The sequence below is a fragment of the Hyaena hyaena genome, unplaced genomic scaffold (genome assembly GCF_003009895.1).
Source record: "Hyaena hyaena isolate Hyena2069 unplaced genomic scaffold, ASM300989v1 scaffold_267, whole genome shotgun sequence".
NCBI lineage: Eukaryota > Metazoa > Chordata > Mammalia > Carnivora > Hyaenidae > Hyaena > Hyaena hyaena.
Window position 1 is genome coordinate 2108575 of NW_024080903.1, and position 22023 is coordinate 2130597.

The 22023-nt window shown below is 52.3% G+C and overlaps 1 protein-coding gene across 1 annotated transcript in view; it reads right to left on the minus strand.

Moving 5' to 3' along the window:
- Nucleotides 1-372: 372 nt before the first annotated feature.
- Nucleotides 373-22023, minus strand: part of PARD6G (par-6 family cell polarity regulator gamma) — an 86539-nt gene continuing 64888 nt past the window's right edge. Inside the window, exon 3 of the mRNA XM_039245830.1 lies at nucleotides 373-1325. Coding sequence (XP_039101761.1) covers nucleotides 547-1325 — 779 coding nt within the window. The 3' untranslated portion in view covers nucleotides 373-546. The remainder of the gene's footprint in view (nucleotides 1326-22023) is intronic.

The window sequence follows — 22023 nt, forward strand, 5'->3', positions numbered from 1 at the left end:
TATGTCGAAAATTGCCCTCAGATTCAGTCGATCCACAGGAAGACTGGTTTTTATCTCCGAGTAAATGGGGGCTTTGGGTCACGAAAGTAATGCTGAGCGTCACCTTCCAATCTGCACAGCAAGTTCGGCCCCGGAGGCCCCGCAGGTGCCCGGCCCCGGGCGAGCTTTTCCGGGGCTGCTTGGGAGTCGGCACGTGCTCGGCTACCTGAGGCTCAGTCTGCAGGAACAGGCCGCCCCGGCCCCCGCACGGCCGCACGAGCAGCAGCGGCGCAGGTCGCTTCCGCGTGGGTCACGTGGGAAACACGGATCTACTTTCAGAAAGTGAGTGTAAAGCTTCACTTAGGAAAGGGATTTAAAAACGCAGTATTTGCTGCGCCTGGCCGGACCCCTCCTGCCACTTCCTTCACGAAAGCGCTGGGCCCGGCGCCGGCTGCGCCCCGGCTGCGCGAGGGTGCGGCTTCGCGGCCCTGGAGACCTTCTAGAAACACAGGCGTATCGGGGCGTCCCGCCCAGAGGCCGGGTCGCCGTGGGGGCGGCGCGCGGCGGCTACAGCGTCACGGCCGGGCCGTGCTCCTCCACGGCGCCCGCGGGCAGCGGCAGCGCCAGGCCCTGGCGCGGGTCGGCGCGCAGCGAGCTGAGCAGCCGGTGCGCCGCGCCCGCGCCGTTGACGCGCGCCTGGCCGCCGGGCGCGGGCCGCGGCTCCAGGACGCCCTCCAGCACCACGTCGGGCTCGTCGTCGCTGTCCGCGTCGTCGGGCGGCAGCGGCGCGGGCGCGGGCGCGGCGGGCAGGCTGTGGCGGCCGGGCGCGCTGTCCCACGAGCGGCCCGAGCTGCCGGGCGCGCGGCCGCCGCGCACCACGTTGTTCCTCTGGTTGGCCGGCTTGACCGTGACGATGAGGTTGTGGCTGTTGGCGATCATCATGTCCGTGACCTGGTCCAGCGTCTTCCCGGCCACCTCGATGCCGTTCACCTCCAGGACCTCGTCGTCCACGGCCAGCAGCCCCGTGCTCTCGGCCAGGCCGCCGGGCACCATGCGCGAGATGAAGATGCCGGGCACCTTCTCCAGGCCCTGCGGGGCCACGCGCACGCTCGTGCCGTCGCGGATGTAGAAGCCCAGCGGCTTCTGGCAGCCGTGCCTGTAGAGCCTCACGCGGCGGTGCGTCTCGGGCAGGATGTCCACGTCGATGATGGAGGACACCGGGCGGAAGTCGCGCGGCAGGCCGATGTGCAGGTGCGCGCGCCGGCGGGGCCCGTCCTCGCGCAGCGCCAGCGCCCTCCTGCGGCGGGACAGGGAGCCCGCCCCGAAGCTGCAGTGCTCGGCCTCCTCTGAAACGGCAGTGGGGGGGGGGGGGGCGGTCAGGACGCGGCTGCCCCGGGCCCGACCCTCTGCCGGCCGCTCCTCGGACGTGCCCCGGGACCCCGCAAAGGCTAATTCCCTACAAGTCTCGCCCGTCCGCGCAGGACTTCGCTTTTTTGGAAAGACTCAACCTCTAGGATGATCTGCTGGTGTAACGTGCACAGCTGTTTCCCTGAGCCCACAGGATCTGGCATCAGTTGACCCAACTGTGTTGGCCACACAGTTCAAGTCCAGTGGACTCCCTACAGTTAGCTCTGGAACCCTCCAAAACCACCCCCACACAACCGACAAAATGACCGCAAGGTGACGAGGCAGGAATGAAACTACGATAAAGAGAATTAGCAATAGATGGAAGGTTTAAAAGTGCCTGATTGGATTCTGGGAAGACAGCTAAGCAGGGGCCCCGGGAACCTCCCCCCCCAGACGACACAGCGGGGGCAGAACCCGTGTGACGGAGCTGCCTCGGAGCCGTGGGCCAGGCCGAAGGCCTGCAGCGGGTCCGGGGGAAGGAGCCAGTTTTGGTCGATTCCAGCTCTCAGCGCGGAGGCACCTACCCGTCCCGCACCCCAGCCACGTGGCAGGCAGCCTGCAGAAGCCGGGGGGACGCAAAGGACCCTGTCCCTCCAGACGGCAGGACGCGGTGCTCTGAGCACACAGGTGCAGACACAGAGCTGGCGGCCGCTGCCGTCGCCCCTCCAGCTCCAGCTCCAGCGACTTGGAGGGAGGGACGGGCGAGTGCCTCTCATCCCCCTTCTGTTTTTCACTTTCCCCCTTTTGGGAGCCACACATTAAAGACCAGGACACTGAAAAACGGCTGCCTACACGGGAAATCGGGAAGTGACCGGGCGCGCTCAAGGGAAGGCTCAGAGAAGACACTACGTCCACACCTGAGGCTGACAGCCGGCACAGAGCCCGCAACAAGGGAAAGAACAACGACAAAACAGCAGCCCCTGGGGAAGGGGAGGGTGTGATTTCCAGAGGAAGCGCATCGTGAGTAATGCCCAGCGCTCAGCAAATCACAGGGCACATGAAGAAACAGGAGACTTTGGCCCATTGAAAGGAAAAAGATAATTCAACAGAGTCCGTCCAATGTCAGATCTACTAGACAGACTTTAAAGCCACTGTTTTGAGATATCAAGGACCTGGAGAGGGACAAAGAAGACAACGTGTGAACTACAGATAATGAGAAAGAAAAGCCAACAAATAACCAAAAGGAAATTCTGGAGCTGAAATTACAGTAACTGAAATGAAAAATTCACCAGATATTTCCCTAAGAAAGACCCAAGGTCAGATCTACTAGACACACTTTAACACAGTTGCCTTGGGACCATGGGGAAGATGGTGGAGGAGAAGGATTCTGAGCTCACCTCCTCCCACAGGCGCAGTGAATACACCCAGGTACCCTCTACATATAATGCAAGGCAATCTGAGAACAGCCTGAAGCTAGTACAGTGGCTCTTCCACACCCACGGACAGAAAGAAAAAGCCACACGAAGAAGGACAGGAGGGGCAAAGACTGAGTCAGGAAACAAACCCCTGGCATGTGAGAGAGGTATCACAGATGCAGAGGGGCTGTCATACTCTCTAAGGAGTAAGGGGATCAAGCCCCATGGGCACCCATGGTCCTGGGGACCTGCACCAGGAAGATGAATACCCATAATATTTGGCTTTAAAAATCAGCAAGGCTTAACCCTGGGAACTTTGAAAATCAGTGGAGCCTAATTCCAGGAAAGCGACAAAGAAATCAAAGAGGAAATAAAATTCTCTGGAGACAAATGAAAATGGAGACACAATAGTTTTTTTTTGGATGCAACAAAAATAGTTCTAAGAGGGAAGTTTATAGCAATATAGGCCTACCTCAAGAAACAAACAAAAACAAGCAAACAAAAACGTCTTGGGCGTCTGAGTGGCTGAGTCAGTTGAGTGTCCGACTTTGGCTCAGGTCATGATCTTGTGGTTTGTGAGTTCAAGTCCCACATTGGGCTCTGTGCTGACAGCTCGGAGCCGGCTTTGGATTCTGTGTCTCCCTTTCTCTCTGCCCCTCCCCGGCTTGTGCTCTGTCTCTCAAAAATGAATAAATGTTTAAGAAAAAAAGAGACAAAAAAATGTCTCAAACAATCTACCCTTACATCTAAAAAAGACTATAAAAAGAACAAAGCACAATATTAGCACAAGGAAGGAAATAATAAAGATCAGGTAAAAATAAATGAAATAGAGACCAAAAGACAATAGAAAAGGTCAATGAAACTAAGAGCTGTTCTTTGATAAGACAAGCAAAACTGATAAACCTTTAGCCAGACTCATCAAGAAAAAAAAGAGAACTCATGTAAATAACATTAGAAATGAGAGAATTTAAAACTGACATCACAGATATCTAAAGGATTATAAGAAATTACTATGAAAATTTTTTTGCCAACAAATTGAACAACCTAGAAGAAATGGATAAATTCCTAGAAACACACAATCTTCCAAGACTGAATCAGGAAGAAACAGAAAATCTGAACAGACTGATTACTGGGTCATAAAATTCAACTGATAGTCAGAAAACTCCTGACAAACAAAAAATTCTAGGACCAGATGGCACAAGTGAATTCTACCAAATATTTTATATTTAATTTAGTATTTTATTTTGTTATGTTACTTCAGACAGAGTATGAGCAGGAGAGAGGGGTAGAGGGAGAGAGAAAATCCTAAGCTCCAAGGTGAGCAAGGAGCCCATTGTGGGGTTCAATCCCATGATCCTGGGACCACGACCTGAGACGAGAACAAGAGCTGGATGCTGAACCGATTGTGCCACACAGGCGCCCCTCTACTAAACATTGATTTATTTTTTATTTATTAAAAATTTTTTTTTAATGTTTTATTTCTGAGAGAGAGAGAGAGAGAGACAGCATGAGCAGGGACTGTCAGAGAGAGAGAGGGAGACACAGAATCTGAAGGAGGCTCCAGGCTCCGAGCTGTCAGCACAGAGCCCGACGTGGGGCTCGAACCCACGAACCGCGAGATCATGACCTGAGCCGAAGTCGGACGCTCAACCGACTGAGCCACCCAGGCGCCCCAATCATTAACATTTCTCATCAGAAACTGGGGGCCAGGAGGCAGTGGGCCGATACATTCAAATAACTAGAAGAAAATAACTGCCAACCAAGAATCCTGTATCCAGCAAACTGTCTTTGCTAAGTGAGGGAGAAATTCACACACTCCCAGATGAATAAAAGCTGAGAGAGTCTCTATGACTAGACCTGCCCGGCAAGAAATGTTCCAGGGAGTCTTGCAGGTGAAATGAAGGACAACTAGACAGTAACTTGAAGCTGTGTGAGAAATAAAGATGTGAATCAAGGTAAATAGAGGGCTATTATAAAAGCTAGTGTTATTATAACAATAGTCTGTAGGGGCTCTTTTTGTTGCTACAGGATTTAAGAGACTAATATATTGAAAGGATAAAAATTATTTGTTTAAAAGCTGGTATTATTGTAACTTTGGTTTGTAACATCAAATTTTGTTGTCTACACAGCATAAAAGATTCATGTACTTACAAGGGCTACAGGTTACATTTTCAGGCTCACACGTATCATGTAATTTTGTGACACCAACAACTGAGAGCGGTGGGGATGGAGCTGTGCTGTTACCGAACTTCTGCTTCTATAAATCAGTATTAGATCCTTTGCGAGTTAGATGTAATCTCTCCAGTAACCACCAAGAAAGTTACTATAGCACTGACACAAAGGACACTAAGAAGGGATTTAAACGTTTCACTACAAAAAAAATTAACACAAAAGAAGAGAGGAATGCAAGCCAGGAGGGACAAAAAGGCTATGGGACTTGGAGAGAACAAACCGCATAGGGCAGAAGTCCCTTCTTAGCAGCAGTTACCTTACACGTAAATGAACTAAGCTCTCAAATCAAAACACGGGTTGGCAGAATGAGTGAAAACACATGATCTCACAATATGCTCTCTTGACCAAAGACTCTCCGTGACCCAATGACATGAACAGGTAGAAAGTGCAAGGAAAAGGAGGTTCCATGTAAATAATAACCAAAGAAGAGCAGGAGTGGTTCTACCAATATCAGACGAAATAGACTTTAAATAAAAGAGGTTACATAAGGGGCGCCTGGGTGGCTTAGTCGGTTGAGCGTCCGACTTTCACTCAGGTCATGATCTCGCGGTTTGTGGGTTTGAGCCCCGCGTCGGGCTCTGTGCTGACTGCCAGCTCAGAGCCTGGAGCCTGTTTCGGTCTGTGACTCCCTCTCCCTCTGACCCTCCCCTGCTCACGCTGTCTCTCTCTCTCTCTCTCCTAGAAATAAATAAAAATATTAAAAAAAAAAAAAGAGGTTACATAAGACAGGATATTATATATTAATAAAGGCTTCAATAGAGCAAGATATAACAATGACAAACATTTACACACTTAGAGACCATCGAAAGATATGTAGCAAAGCCTGACACAACCGAAGGAGGAAACAGTTCTAAAATAACAGCTGGAGACTCCAATACCCCCCTCATAATAAAGAATACAAAAACCAGACAAAATAAATAAGCAAACAGAATATAACACAGTAAGCCAACTAGATCTGATAGATACATACAGAACATTCCACCCAACAAGAAGAGCGTACTTGATTTCCTCAAGTGCACCTGGGACATTTTCCCAAATAGACCAAATGTTAAGCCTCAAATGAAGCTCAATAGATTTTAAAAGATAGGTATCATACAAAGTATCTTACCTGACCACAGCATGATGAGGTAGAAATCAACAGCATAAAGAAAACTAGAAAATTCACTAAAATGTAAGAACTAAACAACATTTTGTAACAACCAATGGCTCAAAGAAGAAATCACTGGGAAATGAGAAAATACTAACAGATGAATGAAAACAAAAACACATGGGATGCAGCAAAAGCATGCTGAGAAGGAAACTTCTAGCTATAAATGCTTTGCATTAAAATCAAGAAAGATCTCACGTCAATGACTTAACTTTACAACGTAAAGAACTAGAAAAATAAAAACAAGTTATACTCAAAGCTAGCAGAAGGAAGGAAATAATGATTAGAGATATGTGAAGTACAGAATGGAAAAACAATAGAGAAAATCAATGAAAGAATTTGGTTCTTCCAAAAGACCAATAATATTGATGAACCTTTAACTAAATGGACTAAGAAAAAGAGAAAACATGGGGCGCCTGGGTGGCTCTGTCAGTTAAGCATCCGACTTTGGCTCAGGTCATGACCTTGCCAAAGGTTTGAGCCCCATGTCGGGCTCTGGGCTGACAGCTTGGAGCCTGAAGCCTGCTTTAGGTTCTGTGTCTCCCTCTCTGTCTGCCCCTTTTCCACTCGAATGCTCTCTCTCTCTCTCAAAAATAAATAAACTTAAAAAAGACTAAAATTACTAAAATCAGAAATTAAAGTGGGGATATTGCTACCATTTCTACAGAAAGGAAATAGATTTTAAGTACTATGAGCAATTGCATGCCGACAAATTGGGTACCCTCAATGGACAAATTTTTTCTAGAATCATATAAGCTACCAAGGCTGAATTCTGAAGAAATACAAAATCAGAATATATCTGTAAATAGTAAGGAGATTGAATCAGTGATCAGCACTCTCAACAAAGAACAGCCCTGGACCTGATGGCTTTACTGATGAATTCAGCCAAACATTAAAGAAGAAATAATACTAAACTTTCTCCAACTTTTCCAAGAATTCTAAGATGACAGAATATTTCCTAACTAACTCTAAGGCTAGCATTACTCTGATACCCAAGCCAGACAAAGACAGCACAAGGGAAAAAAGCGCACAGACCAATATTCCTTATTATCGCTGATGCAAAAATACTCCGCAAAATACTTGCAAGCAATGTGTAGCAGTATATTGAAAGGATTATACACCATAACCTAAGTGGGAGTATCCCCTGGAATGCAAGGGTGATTCAACACCCAAAAATCAATGTGACGTACCATATCAACAAAATGAAGGGGAAAACACATGATCATCTTGATGCAGAAAAAGCGCTTGACAAAAATACAACACCCTTTCATTATAAAAACACTCAACAAAAAAGGTCTAAAAGCAAACTGCTTGCACATTAGAAAATCTACATATGAAAAATTCAGAGCAAACATAATACTTAATGGTGGGGAAAAAAAAAAAAAAGCTTTTCCTCTAAGAGCAGGAAGAGGCATAACTGCTGCTTTCCTGACTTCTGTTCAACACAGCACTGGAATCCCTTCCTAGAGAAGTTAGGCAAGAAAAAGAACTGAAACACAACCAAACTGGAAAGGAATAAGTAAAATCATCTGTTTGCAGATGATCTGATCTTAAATGTAGAAAATGCTAAAGACTCCATAAAAAAGGTATTAGCTCTAATAAGTGAATTCTGCAAAGTAACAGGATAGAAATCAACATACAAAAAGCAGTTTTTCATAAATGAGCAATGAATGATCTGAGGAGGAAATTCCAAAAACAATTCCATCTAACATGGCATTGAAAAGAATAAAATATTTAGGAATTGACTTAGCCAAGGAGGTGAAGACTTGTACCATGAAAACTACAGCACACTGCTGAAAGAAGTTAAGACATAAATAAATGGCAGGGGCGGGGGGGGGGCGCCTGGGTGGCTCAGTTGGTTGGGCATCTAACTCTTGACTTCAGCTCAGGTCATTACCTCAGGGTCGTGGGATCAAGCCCCATTTGCTGAGCATGGAGCCTGCTTAAGATTCTCTCTCTTCCTCTCCCTCTGCCCCTTTCCCCTCCTCAAAAATATTTTTAAAAAGACCTAAATAAATGGAAACACATCCCATGATCATGGACTGGGAGACTTATTGTTAAATGTCAATATTACCCTAAGTGCTGTACAGATTCACTGGAATTTTTATCAAACCCCAATGGCTTTTTTTTTTTTTTTTGCGCTGAGACAGTGAAACCCATCCTAAAATTCATATTGAATCTCAAGAAATCCCAAATAGCCCAAATAATCCTGAAAATGAAGAACAAAACTGGAAGAGCTGTACCTCTTGATTTGAAGACTAACCACAAAGCTATATTAATCAAAACAGTGTAGCTCTGGGATGAAGGCAGGTAAACCAGTGGAACAGAACAGCCCACGAGTGAGCCCTCACAGATATGGTCAGTGGGGAAAGAAGTGTCTTCTCAACAAATGGGGATGGGAAAATGGATATCCGTATGCCTACTTAATGCCATACACACAAATTTAAAAAAAGATCAAAGACCTAAATGTTAAGACCTCACACTGCTTCTAATGTTAAGAGAAAATACAGGAGAGGCACCTGGGTGGCTTAGTCGGTTAAGCGTCCGACTTTCGCTTAGGTCATGATCTCGCGGTTCGTGGATTCGAGCCCCGCGTCGGGCTCTGTGCTGACTGCCAGCTCAGAGCCTGGAGCTGCTTCGGATTCTGTGTCTCCCTCTCTCTCTGACCCTTCCCTGCTCACGCTGGCTCTCTCTCTCTCTCAGAAATAAATAAAACATTAAAAAAATTTTTTTAAAAAGAAAATACAGGAGAAAAGCTTCATAATATTGGATGTAGCAGTGATTTACTGGAATTGACACCAAAGGCACAGGCATCAGAAGAAAAAAGACAAGTTAGATTCATGCAAATTTTAGACACTTTGTGCATCACAAAGTGTGGACAACAGAATAAAAAAAAAAAAGGTAGCCCACAGAGTGGGAGACAGTGTTTGCAAATTGTGTACCTTATTGGGATTAATATTCAGAATATAGAAGAAACTCACAAAACTCAGTAACAAGATCTCAATTCAAAAATGGGAAGAGTTCACAATCTATACAAATACCACATAACTTCTGTATATCTAGTATACACATATTGTACACCAGCAGCACACCCGAATGGCTGTAATGTTATATGTTGACCACACCTCAATCTAAAAAACCCAGTTGTGGTAATGGCAACAACAACAACAAAAAGGCAAAGGATTTGGACATTTCTCCACAGAAGATACACAAATGTTCACGAAACACCAGAAAGATGCTGAACGTCACTAATAATTAGAGAAATGCTCATAACATCATTATTTAATAGCCGAAAAGTGGAAGCAACCTAAAATGGGGTTTATCCACACAGTGGAATATTATTCAGCCTTTAAAAGGAAGGCAGTCCTGACACCTGTTTGACATGAGCCACATGGAGAACATGACGCTCGGGGGTGCGAGAGTCACAGGAAGACAAATCCTGTGTTGTTTCACCCACTTGAAGTCCTCAGCAGAGTCACGGCCACACAGACAGAAAGCAGGGTGGTGGGGCAGGAGCAGGGGAGTTTGTGTTTAATGGGGACTGCGTTTCAGTTTTGCAGATGAAAGACTGGATGGACGGTAGTGATGGGGGCAGGGACTCCTACGTGAAAAAATTGTTATGATGGAAAATTTTACGAGCATTTTATGACAATAAAAAATGGGAACAAAAACCAAAAAACTCTCCTAGGTGACAGACAGCACTGCATGTCCCCTTCTTTGCCTTCAAAGGAAGCATTCCAGCCGGGTCGCCAGGTGTCACCTGGGTAGACTCAGGGTGGGAGCAGCCAGTGACCATCACTCCCTTTAATCTTCCGCGGTTCGGATTTTCACGGCTGCACAGGGCCAGGGACAGAGGTGCGCCAGTGCTATAAGCAAACACTCCGCGCTGGGAAGGGGAAGCCCTGGGGCCGCTAGCAGGGGGGTGTGTGCTCTGGCTGCCCTGGAGGGGTGGGGGGTCCCTGTAGTGCACGGGGTCCCCCACCGGGCCACGGTCGTGCCTCTGTGTTCCCACCGCCAACCTGGGGTGGGGGACGCCCCAGGTGCCAGGAGCTTTCGCGGGGACAGGAGGCTGGCCTCAAGGGCTCCTTGAACTTAGCCTGTTGAGTGTCTAACAATGTTCTACCCGGTTCCTCTTTCACTTGTAAATCAGATTCCATTCTTTTTCTAGGTTAATCAGAAGTGAGCACCCAGGAGTGGAGTGTTTGCCCCCAGCAGTGTAACCCAGGACGTGCCTAGAATCATCGGCAGAGAAAGCGAGCCGTTCTTCCTTCTTTTCGGTCAGTATTTGACCAGAGGAGGCAGGGGGGAAGCAGGGCCCGCAGCGCGAAGCAGGGAAGGCGGGGCCCGCGGACGTCGGGCAGGAGCTGGCGCAGGTGGAGGAAGCCCGGGGCGGCCCTGCGCCCTCCCACACCCCCTCCTGGGGCCCGGGGCGTGTGGTGCTCTGCCCTCCGTGGGCCGTGGTGACGTGTAACAAAGGCCAAGGGCAGTCGTTCACCAACCAGGGGGTCGCTGTCGGGAGCTTAACCTTAAGTGACATTTTCAAAAGTTGAAAGCAGAGGAAGGAAACAGGCAGGTGGCATTTGGGAGCCTGAAGGAAGCTTCTCCTCGGGGCAGAAGGACATCGCTTTGTGTGCCTTCCTCTCTTTTAGGTCGATACACGCACACGCACACGCACACATCCAGCCTCGGGCTCCCCGGCGGAAGCACTTCTGGGACAGGAGGGCGGCTTGCGGCCCCACGCGTGTCCGTGCTTCCCGCGCCAGGGCCAGGGGGTCCCCAGACCCCCCCCCCCGGGCGCCCCTGCGGGCCCCCACGGAGCAGTCTGCGTGTCTGTCCGGGCAGAAGACTGACTAGACGGGGGTGAGCGTGGGCCCGTGGGGGGCGCTGGGCCACGGCCGCCGGCACAGCCCCTGCGAGGGCCCATCCATCACCTTCTCTCCAAAGTGGGTCACTCTTCTCTTAGTTCCAGGAGCCAGATACACCCTTCCCAGGTGTGAGTCCACCGGTTGATCGATCACACCATCAGCGAGTTCTTGTCATTTCTCATCCACTCGGATCAGGGCCAGGAGTTCTGAGAAAAGGTAGCTTTAAAAATCGTATTTGTGGCCCCGGGTCACGGTCTGCGCCCCCGCAGGTGCGTCTGCTGCCGGTTCCTTCAGGTGCGGACGGTTCCGCTGCGCGGGGGGCGGCACCGGCCGCCCGAGCCCCACAGGCTCAGCAGGTGCTCGCTGAAGCCCTTCCTCCAGGAGCCCCTGCGCTGAGGAAGCCAGGGACACCCGCTGACCCGGATCGAACTGTCTGGGAGACGCCCCGGGCGGGGCCGGGGCAGGCCGTCCTCTGGGGTAACAGGGTGGGGTGGGGAGTCTGCTGCTGGGAGGGGGCCCGCCGGGTGGGATGCGGCCCAGGGCCTGGGGCAGAGTGGGCTCCCTCGGACTGGAAACTGAACCCCAACAAGCGCATCTGCTCCTCAGGGGCGGGCCGACTCCCGGTGGGGCCCATGCGGGAAATGGCAGCGTCTGGGTGGATACGCGGTGCTGGCTGCAGGCGCCCACCAGCCCACACCCCTTGTGGAAGGTGCGCCCCGCCCAAGGCTGTTTATTCAAGGAGGGGTGGGGCCGGGCCGGTGCTCCAGAGACCCAGCCCTCAGCCAGACACTGGGCAGCTGGATGTGGGGGGGAGTCGGGGGCAACCGGGCTACTTCCGGGCCAGGAGAGACAACAACCGCGTCTCTGGCTGTGAAGGACTTGCGCACAAACATGGGGGGTGGGGTGGGGTGGGGAGGAGGCGGCCGAGTGGGAGGGCAGACATGGCCTGAGTCCCTCTCTGTTCACACAGCCGGCCCACAGACCTGGAGCTGCAGCAGACCCCCTCGCCCCCAAGCTGGCTTGTCTTTGAGCCTCAGTTTACCCGACTTCGATGGCATATTCCCTCTTGCAGGCCTGGACGTGGCTCAGCCTCTGTGTCACCAGGGCAGGGCCCATGGGTGAGCGGGCACTCCGAGCATGGTGCATGACTGACCAGACTGAGCTCCAGGGTAGGCCCGGACGCCAGGGCACAGAGGAGGAAGATGAAACGGGGTCACTAAGGCAGACCTCCGGACAGCAGCAGAAGCAGGTGTAGAGACCTCTGCTCCCGGAGGAGGCATGCGTCTCCCACCCTCTGCTGAATCCAGCTGAAACCCTGGACTCGACGCGTGATAGTCACATGAAGAGACACTGAGGGGCAAGAAGGCAGACGGCGGGGGGGGGGGGGCGCCGCTTGAGCCCCAGCTGTCCTGTGCTTTTCTGTTCAGACATCCCAACTGTCCCAAACGAAAACCAACATGAGCCAGAAAGGAGCAGCTTGAAAGAGAAACTTTTAGACCCTGACCGCCCCACCCCATCCAAACACGACCGACAAATGCAGCTACAATTGACAGCAAGGGCTGAGTGAGGAGCCCTGGTGGGGTGAGCAGAGGCCACGAGAGGCCTGGATATCCGCCCTGTGCCCGAGCGTAAAGTGGACAGTCCCCTGGGATCAACTGGAACCCCTTCCCGCCAGTAGCAAGGAGCCGCAGGCAGGCTAAACGTGAGTCCACATGAACACGAACACAGAGCTCGGCCAAGCACGTGAGATAAAGAAGAATCAGGCCAAGGGGCGGGGCAGAGCAGACGCTCAGTGACAAAATGGTGACCCACCAGGACAGGCCCACGCGTGCGCAGCGCCATGGAGTAGCAGCGTGTGTGGACCAGCCTCTGCACGTGGAACTGGGTAGGGTCCACAGGGGGTCCGCAGGAGGCCCCACGGTACCATGACCGGCAGGGCCCAGCCGGCATTTCCGGAACAGCCACCCACAGCGAAGTACACGCTGTGTTCAAGTTCCCACAGGACGCACGTGGGACAGGCCACTTTCTGCCACCGCAGGCCTCTTACAACCTGAAATCCTGCCGTGTGTTTTCTGAGGGCCTCTCTGATTCCTGAGCTCAATGTGGAGATTGGTACAGAGACACCACTGGAAGACTTCCAAGCACTCGGGAAGAACACCCTTCTAAATAATCTCCAAGGAAGAACCCAACACCCAACAGGGTGAAAATGACGCACAGCCCAGGGTAGGGTGAAGGACGGCACCCGGGGTGGGGTGAGCACCAGCGCCCCGCGGTCAGTGCTCTGGGGCCCCATGCCTCACAGCCCCGGACAGACAGAATGAAGGAAATAATAGAGACAGGAAGTGAGTTCATGAAGCTGAAACAACAGAAAAATCAAGGAAAGTAAGAGCATGGTCTTCCTGTTGGTCTGATTGGGGTGCAGTCATCCTGTGGCCCTTCCCCCCCAGGTCCTGGACCCTTCCCCAGTGGCGCTGGGCCCTTCTCCATTGAGAAGAGCCACGGGCTAAGGAGGTCCTGGGCCACTGGCGCTTCACGTGTCCCCATCTGCACTCCAGGCCCGTTGGGGCCTGCCCACCGCCTGCATTTCTCCAGTGCTCAGCCTGCCAAGTGTGTCTTCCAGCTTTGCTGGGGCCTCTCCTCCCCATCTGCCTTACGCGCTCACCGGGCCACCCTAAGATCCCGCCACGCCAAGTCCAAGTGACTGCCAGCACATGTGCTCTCTTCCTGGGAGCTGCAATCTGTCAAACTTCAAGGGGCAACCCCACCATATTTTCTCTTCTTGTCTAAAGGGCTATATAGCTTATAGCTTTCATATCTGAGTGTTTTTTGCAGGGCCCATGTTGTTCTCTACCAGCATCATGCGTGAGTATTGGGTCCACAGGGAGAGCACCGAGCCGCTGGCTCCTGGGGTGCTGGACACAACAGAGGGGCCTCGTTACCCAGCTGACAACGGTGTAAAGTGCAATTCCAGCCAACTTCACATTTTAATAAATGCTTTGTTGTAATGGAGTTGAAATGCTAACCTCTTCAAGCTGGGAGAAAACATTATCATTTGTCATTTCCACTTATTTCCTGAGTGACAAAGCTACCACTTTGTCACCGTCTTGACTTGTAAACAAATGCTGACTCTTCCCGTGTTTCTCCTCTGAAATGAAGGTGGTCCTGCCAACAGAGCTCCGCACACCACACCGCCCGGGCCCCCGAAGCCGCGTGGTCAGCCTGGCGCTGGTCATTAACTACTGTGTTCCTGCTGTTAGCCACACCCACCCCAAATAACACGCACCCAGCAGTGCCAGCCGGGAAACCCCGCTTCATTCTGCCAATGAGCTGGTGCGGTCTGGGGGGAGGGGTGTGTGTGGCAGGTGCCACTGACCCGACCCACCTCCACAGCCTGCTGGGCACCGGGAAGACTCTTTGTCTTGGTGGAAGTTCTGGACTTAGGTTTATTTTTAATTTTTTTAACATTTATTTATTATTGAGAAATAGAGAGAGAGAATGAGCAGGGGAGGGGCAGAGAGAGAGGGAGACATTGAATCTGAAGCAGCTCCAGGCTCTGAGCTGTCAGCACAGAGACGATGTGGGGCTTGAACCCACGAACCCTGAGATCACGATCTGAGGGGAAGTTGGACACCTAACCGATGGAGCCACCCAGGTGTCCCTGGATGTAGGTCCTAACCGATGGAGCCACCCAGGTGTCCCTGGATGTAGGTCCTTTTGAGACGGGCAGAAAGCTGGCGAGAAGGCCAGGGTGCTGTGTGGTCTCAGCTCAGGTGAGTTATTAGTGTTTTTAGGGTTTTGAGCTGTGTGGTACTCTCAGTTCATTAGACTTGCTCTTTCTACCAATTCAAGTACAGAAATACCAACTATTTTTCAGATTTACGTGACTGCAAGTCAGAAAGCTGTTCTAACAAAAGCCAGCCCGTACTTCCAAATAATGCACATTTTTGGTTTAAAGCACTATTAGCTCCATGCAGAAAGCATATCAGCATGAAGGTGCAGATTTCTGAGTTCCTTAGCCATCCTGACCTTTTTTGTGCATGATTTTGGTTTTGACACTTTTCCTTGGACAACATATTGTACATTGTAGTTTTTCAACATTAAGATTGTTAATCTGTTTTAAATGATATGATATTCTATCTGTACCAGATAAGTAGTTGAAACTGAACACTGGTATTATCAAATTAAATGCACGTACTTACACACACTTTCCCCTCCATTTGAATCTAAAGACCAACAATTTCTATGGTCAGCAGTTAATCACGACCTCCCTGTTTAGGTCCCGACCCTGGAGCCACCCTTCCATCAGGAGATTTTTAATTAGTTGCCAGGTAAGAAAGCACACAACTACTCAGCGGCAGTTTCTTATTTAACAACGAAGTATTGCTTTCAGGTTTTTGTTAAATGTCGTCAGTAGAGATTATTACTCAAGTGGGGAAGACGGGCCCACTCCCGTCTATTCTTGCTCCTTCCAGCCTCCGCACACGTGCCGGTTTACAAACGCAGCTCCGTCCTCAGCCGGAGGAGCAGGGCTGTGCGCCTGTGCAGGCCCGGACCACGGCCGGGGGCGTGACAATCCACAGCCAGAGGGGCCTGACCTCGCTGTGGCCAGACCGGGTCCTCGGGACTTGCTCTTTTCACGGACCCTCCTCATCACAGCTCCGGAGGGCCTGACTCGGGTCCTTTCTCGACACCGGTCCTTTGTTTAGGGCCCGTAACACCAGGGCCTCTAACGCCGGTTTCCTATCGCGCTGGCAAGACTTCGCGCCCGACACCCACCCAGCCCTGTATGTCCAGCTACCACTGCTTCTTTAGCAGCACCTTCAAGGAAGTTTTAGCAAATCTAAAGGTCTCAACACACTGGATGCTTATTACTTTTCAGCAGAAGCTGGGCAACTGAAACAAGTAAACTGCTACCGCCAGGGGCCCCTGAGGCCTCCCGGGGTGTCAAGGAGCAGAGGACCCCCCGTTCTGGGTTTTCTCCTGTGGTTCCCACCCCAGGAGCGCCTCACCCACTGGGAAACACATGGAAGCATAACACACGGGCAGCAGGCGCAGGCCTGGAGAGCCGAGAAGCGCTCCTCCGAGGGGTGGGACGGGATCCCCGGAGGGGCCTCCACGATGGGCGGCGGCCATGACGGTGCCCAGAGAGCCTGGCAGGCATGGCCTCGCCCCCCGTGCACACACCGCCCAGCCCAGGAACAGACTGTTCTAGTCAGGTCCCCAGCAGACTGGGGACTGGATGAGGGCCAGCCACACTGGAGACAGTGGTCTGCTTTACTCAGTCTTCCAGAAACACCTGGAAAGATGTTTTGCGAGCTGCCTGTATCTGTGGCCAGTCAGGCTGACGCACAGGGTTGGTCATCACAAGGCTCCTTGGGCTCAAGGGCTCCTGTCTTCGTTCTCAGGGTGCGGCTGAACTGGGGCTTGTAGCTGGAGGTGAGGATGATCAGAACGTGGCCCAGGATGAGGGGGTTCAGGGCATTTTCAAGGACCTGCTTTGTAAATGGGCTGAGGCACTGTTTCCCACTGGCCCTGGACTTGTGCAAGTGTGACCCCGGGGTTTGGGGTGAAGCCTGACAGCCCTCGGGAGGCTGATCCCCTTGGATCATTGGCTGATTCTGAATAACAAGGGAGCTGATGAGCTAAGGAATACCAGAGATGAATGAGTCTCTGGGCATTGGTCTTTGGGTGGGTAGTTCAAACATGGAAATGTGCCGACGGCCTCGTGAGGAAGAGGGAGAGTGAGTGTAGGATTCTGGAGGAGGTGGGCTGGCCACGGCTTCGCCTCAACTCCATTTCCCAGCAGCCACGGGCCTGGGGCAGGTGCGGCTAGAAACCACACGGCTCCCTCTGAGTCCAGGGCAGGAGGTGCGGGGAAGGACGTGTCCCCGAGCCCCCACCTCTGTGTCCAGCTCCTGTCGCACCGTGGGCATCCCTGTAGCTTGTACATATAAACCATCACGTATGCACTTCATTAGTCAAAAATTCCCAACTATCTTAAAAACAAAATTTGTTACAAAGAATATCCCATTCCTAAGATTCAAACTTCGGTTCCTAAAATAACTTCTACAAGACAAAAATTGTCACAGCTTTTTTCTATCGAGTACTATGTTAAATCTCATATTTTCTACAAAGTGAACGACTAAGGGGGAGAACACAGATTCAGGCAAAAGTCCACCTTACCCCATCCTTTTACACAGTTTTACTCAAATTAAGTTATATTTTTTTCCTCTACTTCTATTTTCACAGATCTTCAACAGGAGGAGGAGGAGGTGTTGGCCCCGCTTCCCCGCACAAGCCAGAGCATGACGGTGGGCGCAGGAGTCTGCTTCCCTCCTGCCCGTCTCTCCCCCTCTGCCCAGGTCCAGTTAGACGGGTTCTGTTGGGAAGATGGCACCAAAACCCTGGCAAGAGGCAGGTTTTAACCAGCTTTCCCGCCTCCCGCAGGGTGAGAAGGCCGGCTCAGAGTCAGGGACTATTGTAACCCACATCAGACACATATATGACACGCGGGGACAACTTGGTGAGAAAATGCTTCTTAGGGGGAGGACGGTGGGGGAGAAGAAGGGGAAAAATAGTGGGGGAGGGGGAGGGAGGCAAAGCATGAGAGACTCTTGAATGCTGAGAACAAACTGAGGTCTGATGGGGGTGGGGGGGAGGGGAAGGGGGGTGATGGGCATGGAGGATGAGCACTGGGTGTTATATGGAGACCAACCTGACAACAAACTATTAAAAAAGGAAGGAAGGAAGGAAGGAAGAAAATGCTTCTTAGAATCCTCTTTAGTTTGAAGATGTATGATGTCACAGGTGTTTAGGGCCAGGTGCAAAGGAAGGTGGGTGACAGGCATAGACCTGCTCCTTCCTACGGGGGGGGGGCTCCCTTCCAGGGACTGACTCCTAGAAGACACGCAAGCAAGCGAGGCCGCCGGACCAAGAGAGCCAAGCACAATCCCAGAACATGCAAGACCGACAGGGACCCCTGTGGCCTCACGGCACCACCAGGACTGAAGCTGGCACCGCTGGGTGACGGCTGACCTCCGGGCAGGAGTTTCACCTTCTGCATCAAGGTGGTGAAGAGTCATACGGTTGTTGAAGAATTCTGATGAAAAAATTCGAAACATTCTTGTTTTAACTGGCAGACAAGCAGACTATTTCTCAATTTGCTGTTGCTGTTACAGAAAGATTATGACCAAAAAAAGGGGCTGTTAATAAAGGGAGCAGCACACCGTGGCCCCTTCACCCCTGCGGGCCCCTGGGACGGGACAAGGAAGACACGGTGGGGTCAGGACCAGGCCGAGTCGGGTGCCCTCAGGCCAGCGTGTCACAGGTGGGGGTCCTCTTCCACACAACCAAAATGTGTTCCGAAGCGGTGCTAGGTTAGGGATGGGCCCTCCCAGGAGGAGGGGGAGGTGCGGGGCAGGTACTTCTGGGGGCGCAGTCACCGAGAGCAATGAGAGCAGGGAGAGAAAGACCAAGGGGCGCAGAGCGGTGCCACCGGCTGTGGAAGATGATGTGCCTGTTTCTAAAGAAACTAAACACTCTTCTCACCACACAATCCAGCAAACGCACTCTTTGGTTTTATCTAAATAACTGAAAACTTGTGTCTACACAAAAACCTGCACAAGGATATTTACAGCAGCTTTATTCCTAACTGCTGAAACTTGGAAGCAACCAAGATGTCCTTCAGAAGGGGATGGATTACTAAACTGTGGTCCATGCAGACAATGGAATGTTATTCAGCCCTGAAGGGAAGCTTAATGTCAAGCCATCCACAGACGTGGACGAGCCTGGAATGCATCACTAAGTGGAGGGAGCCAGTCTGGATGGTTCCGGCCATCGGACACTCTGGAAAGGGCAGAACCATGGAGGCAGGAAGAAGGCGGCCAGTGGCCGAATGGCTGGGGGAGCGGGGGCTGGGCAGGCGGAGCACAGGTCCCGGGGCAGCAAGACTCCTCTGTCCGCGGTGTTTTGTCGGGTGCGTGACGTTGTGCGCTTGGGAAACCAGCACGGAGAGCGAGCCCTGATGTACAGTAGGGGCTGTGGCTAGTGCTCTCCACCAGCATCGGCTCATCAACTCGAACAAATGTGCCACATTCATATGAGATGTTACGGTAGGAAAAACTAGGGGGGGGAGGGTCCGACATATGGGAATTTGCTGTATTTTCTGCTCAATTTTTCTGTGAACCTAAAACTGCTCTGAAAAAATGAAGTGTTATCAACTTTTAAAACATCTGAAAACATAAAAGGCTAAAAATCATTATGAGACCCAAACACAAAGCACACCGTTCCCTTAGTGTAACCCACCATTTTCTTTAAAAATAAACTAGGCGTTAATGGTTAAATGCTGCAGAGCAGCTACAGGAGGAGCCTGGAGGTCTCTACAGGGTGCGGATGTCACTCTTGCGGCCCCTGGACAGTCGGCCCAGGCCAGCTGGGCTGGTGTGGGGGTTCTCAGCCTCGGGCGCCGGGCAGGAGGCCCTGGTTTGCTCTGGAGCCAGGGCGCGGTCACTCCCGCGCTAGCACCAGCCCGCCCGCCCGCCCTGTGTCGGCAGCTCAGCCTTCGCCTGCCTCCCAGAGCCCACAGCGGCGGCAGTCTTCAATCACCGTGCTAGGAAGAGCCCAGGGCGGGAAAGGGCCCAGAGTTTGCGCTCAGCCCTGGCGTGAGGAGGATGATCTGCAGCCGAGGCAGCACTGAGAAACCGAAGACACTCCTTCAGTAAACTGGGGCGAGTTAAAGGCCTGTCTTCCTTTTATTAAAAAAAGTTTATTTAGTTTGAGAGAATGAGAACGAGCGAGTGAGTGAGCGGGGAAGGGGCAGAGAGAGGGGGAGGGAGGATTCCAAGCAGGCTTCACAGTCAGCAGAGAGCCTGATGCAGGGCTCACACTCAGGAACCATGAAATCATGACCTGAGCCAAGATCAAGAGTCGGACGCTTATCCGAATGAGCCACCCAGGCATCCCTTCCTTCTAAAACAAGACACAGGGGCGCCTGGGGGGCTCAGTCAGTTAAGTGTCCGACTTCAGCTCAGGTCATGATCTCACGGTTCGTGGGTTCAGGCCCCGCGCCAGGCTCTGTGCTGACAGCTCAGAGCCTGAAGCCTGTTTCAGATTCTGTGACTCCCTCTCTCCCTGACTCTCCCCTGCTTGCACAGTCTCTCTCTCTCTCTCTCTCAGAAATAACTAAAACATTAAAAAATTTTTTTAAATAAGGCACAGCAGTCCTACAGGATACAGGAGGGGAGGGGACAGACAGATCTAACAGTCCCCATACACATTTTCCCTGTCTCCTGTCCCGCGATAGGACTCCCCTTTCAGAGCCAGTCTGGCCCCGAGAGCCCACCAGGGTCCCTACCCTGCAGCCCCGAGGAGCACAGAAAGCTGCCGCCTGTGCACCTCGCCTGCACAAGGAGCTGAAGGGACAAAGCACAAGATGCAGTTGGCCGGCCGCCCCTTCTCACCCCGTGCCCGTAGCTCCCCTGACCTGGGAGGGACCTGCTGTGAGACCAGCGAGCCCACCAGCACCAGGCTCCCTGAGCCCAGCCCCTCCCCCACGAAGGGGAGAAGCTTGGAACAGTCTCTTCCATGTGGCTTCGGTCCCTGGTGCCCTGGAAAGTTCCCGGCAGCCCCCGGCCACTCCATTTCCTGCTGCCCAGCACCTGGCACTCACCACACGCCTGCTTGTACCTGGAGCCTGGGGGGTGATGCCCAAGGAAAGCACCTTGCTTCCCTCACCTGCCACACCAAGCAGGCCCTTTGGGGCCAAGGAAGGCGCTGCCTTGAGCTCCCCCATGTGGTGCTGCCTGCCAGAGGCCCTCAGGAAATGCTGCTGCAGGCACAGAACCTGTGGCCCCTTCCTGGCCAGCATCGGCCATGCAGCACCTCTGGCATACTGCAATATTTATTTCATAATTTGCAAAGACAGGATCCAACTAGAAAGTCAAAGCTTGAAATTTACAAAACAGTAACTGCTTGTCGAATTACTGCAATCAAACGTGTGAGCTGACAGCTGTACCATCCGACTCCTGGCCACCTGTTAGCTCAGCTCACAGCCACTTCAGGGTCTGCAGGAGGCATGCGGGCTGAGGGGCCCCTGCTGTCAGCTCGTGGTACCGCATGTAGTTCCCGGCCCCATGGGACAGACAGCATGATGGACGGGAGGTAACTCCACGTTAGAAGTGTCTACAGGGACGGACAGGCCACCGTGGCACACTGTGACCAAGTGGGCTCTGCAGACCCTGTGAACGGGGGACAGCCTCTGGGGAAGCAGACCAGGAGGGCAGACAGGCCCAGGGCCCAGCCAGGCGGCTTCCTAGCTTCAGCTCCCCCCACTCCCCGCGACGTCAGGGCCTGTCTACCAGCTCCAGGCGACCACGGCTCCCAGGGCGCCCCTACCTGGGGACACGCACACAGGCTACTGTCTCCTGCCGGTCGTCAGGACCAGGCAGCAGGTACGGGTGGAAGTGGATTTTATCAGTGTTGCTGTTTATCTGGCAAAAATAAGACAAAGCTCTGCCTAACCAGCACCTGTGTCCCAGGCAGCCTCCATTATTCTGGAACCAGGACCATCAACAATCTACATCAAGGAGAGAACAGAGAAAAGGGGTTTTGTTTGGTGGCCTCAGAGCTGGGCTCCCCTTCACTTTGGGAGAGAGGGCTTCGTGCCCATGAGGGTGGTGGAAGGTGCTGCAGCCATTCCCACTTCCACACGAGGGACGCATGGCCCCCAGGAGCCCAAAGGCAGTGCCTAGGCATCAGCACCTAGCCCGGCCTTGGCGCTGCTGTACCCCTTCCCTGGCAGAGCTGGCCTCGGACGGCCCGGGAGCGGCCGACACGGCAGGTGCTCTGAGGCGGGACTCGCGGCCAGAGTGGACGGCGTTGCCGGCCTGCCCCGGGCTGCAGACCCCACTCCCCAGAGTTCAGTCTCTTTCTTTCCCTGGACTCTAAGGCATCATGAAAAGAAGAGCTCACTAATCAGCCAAATCTGATATCAGGATCACAAGATGAGCCACTGTGAGTCTGTCACCTCAGTCATCCAGGA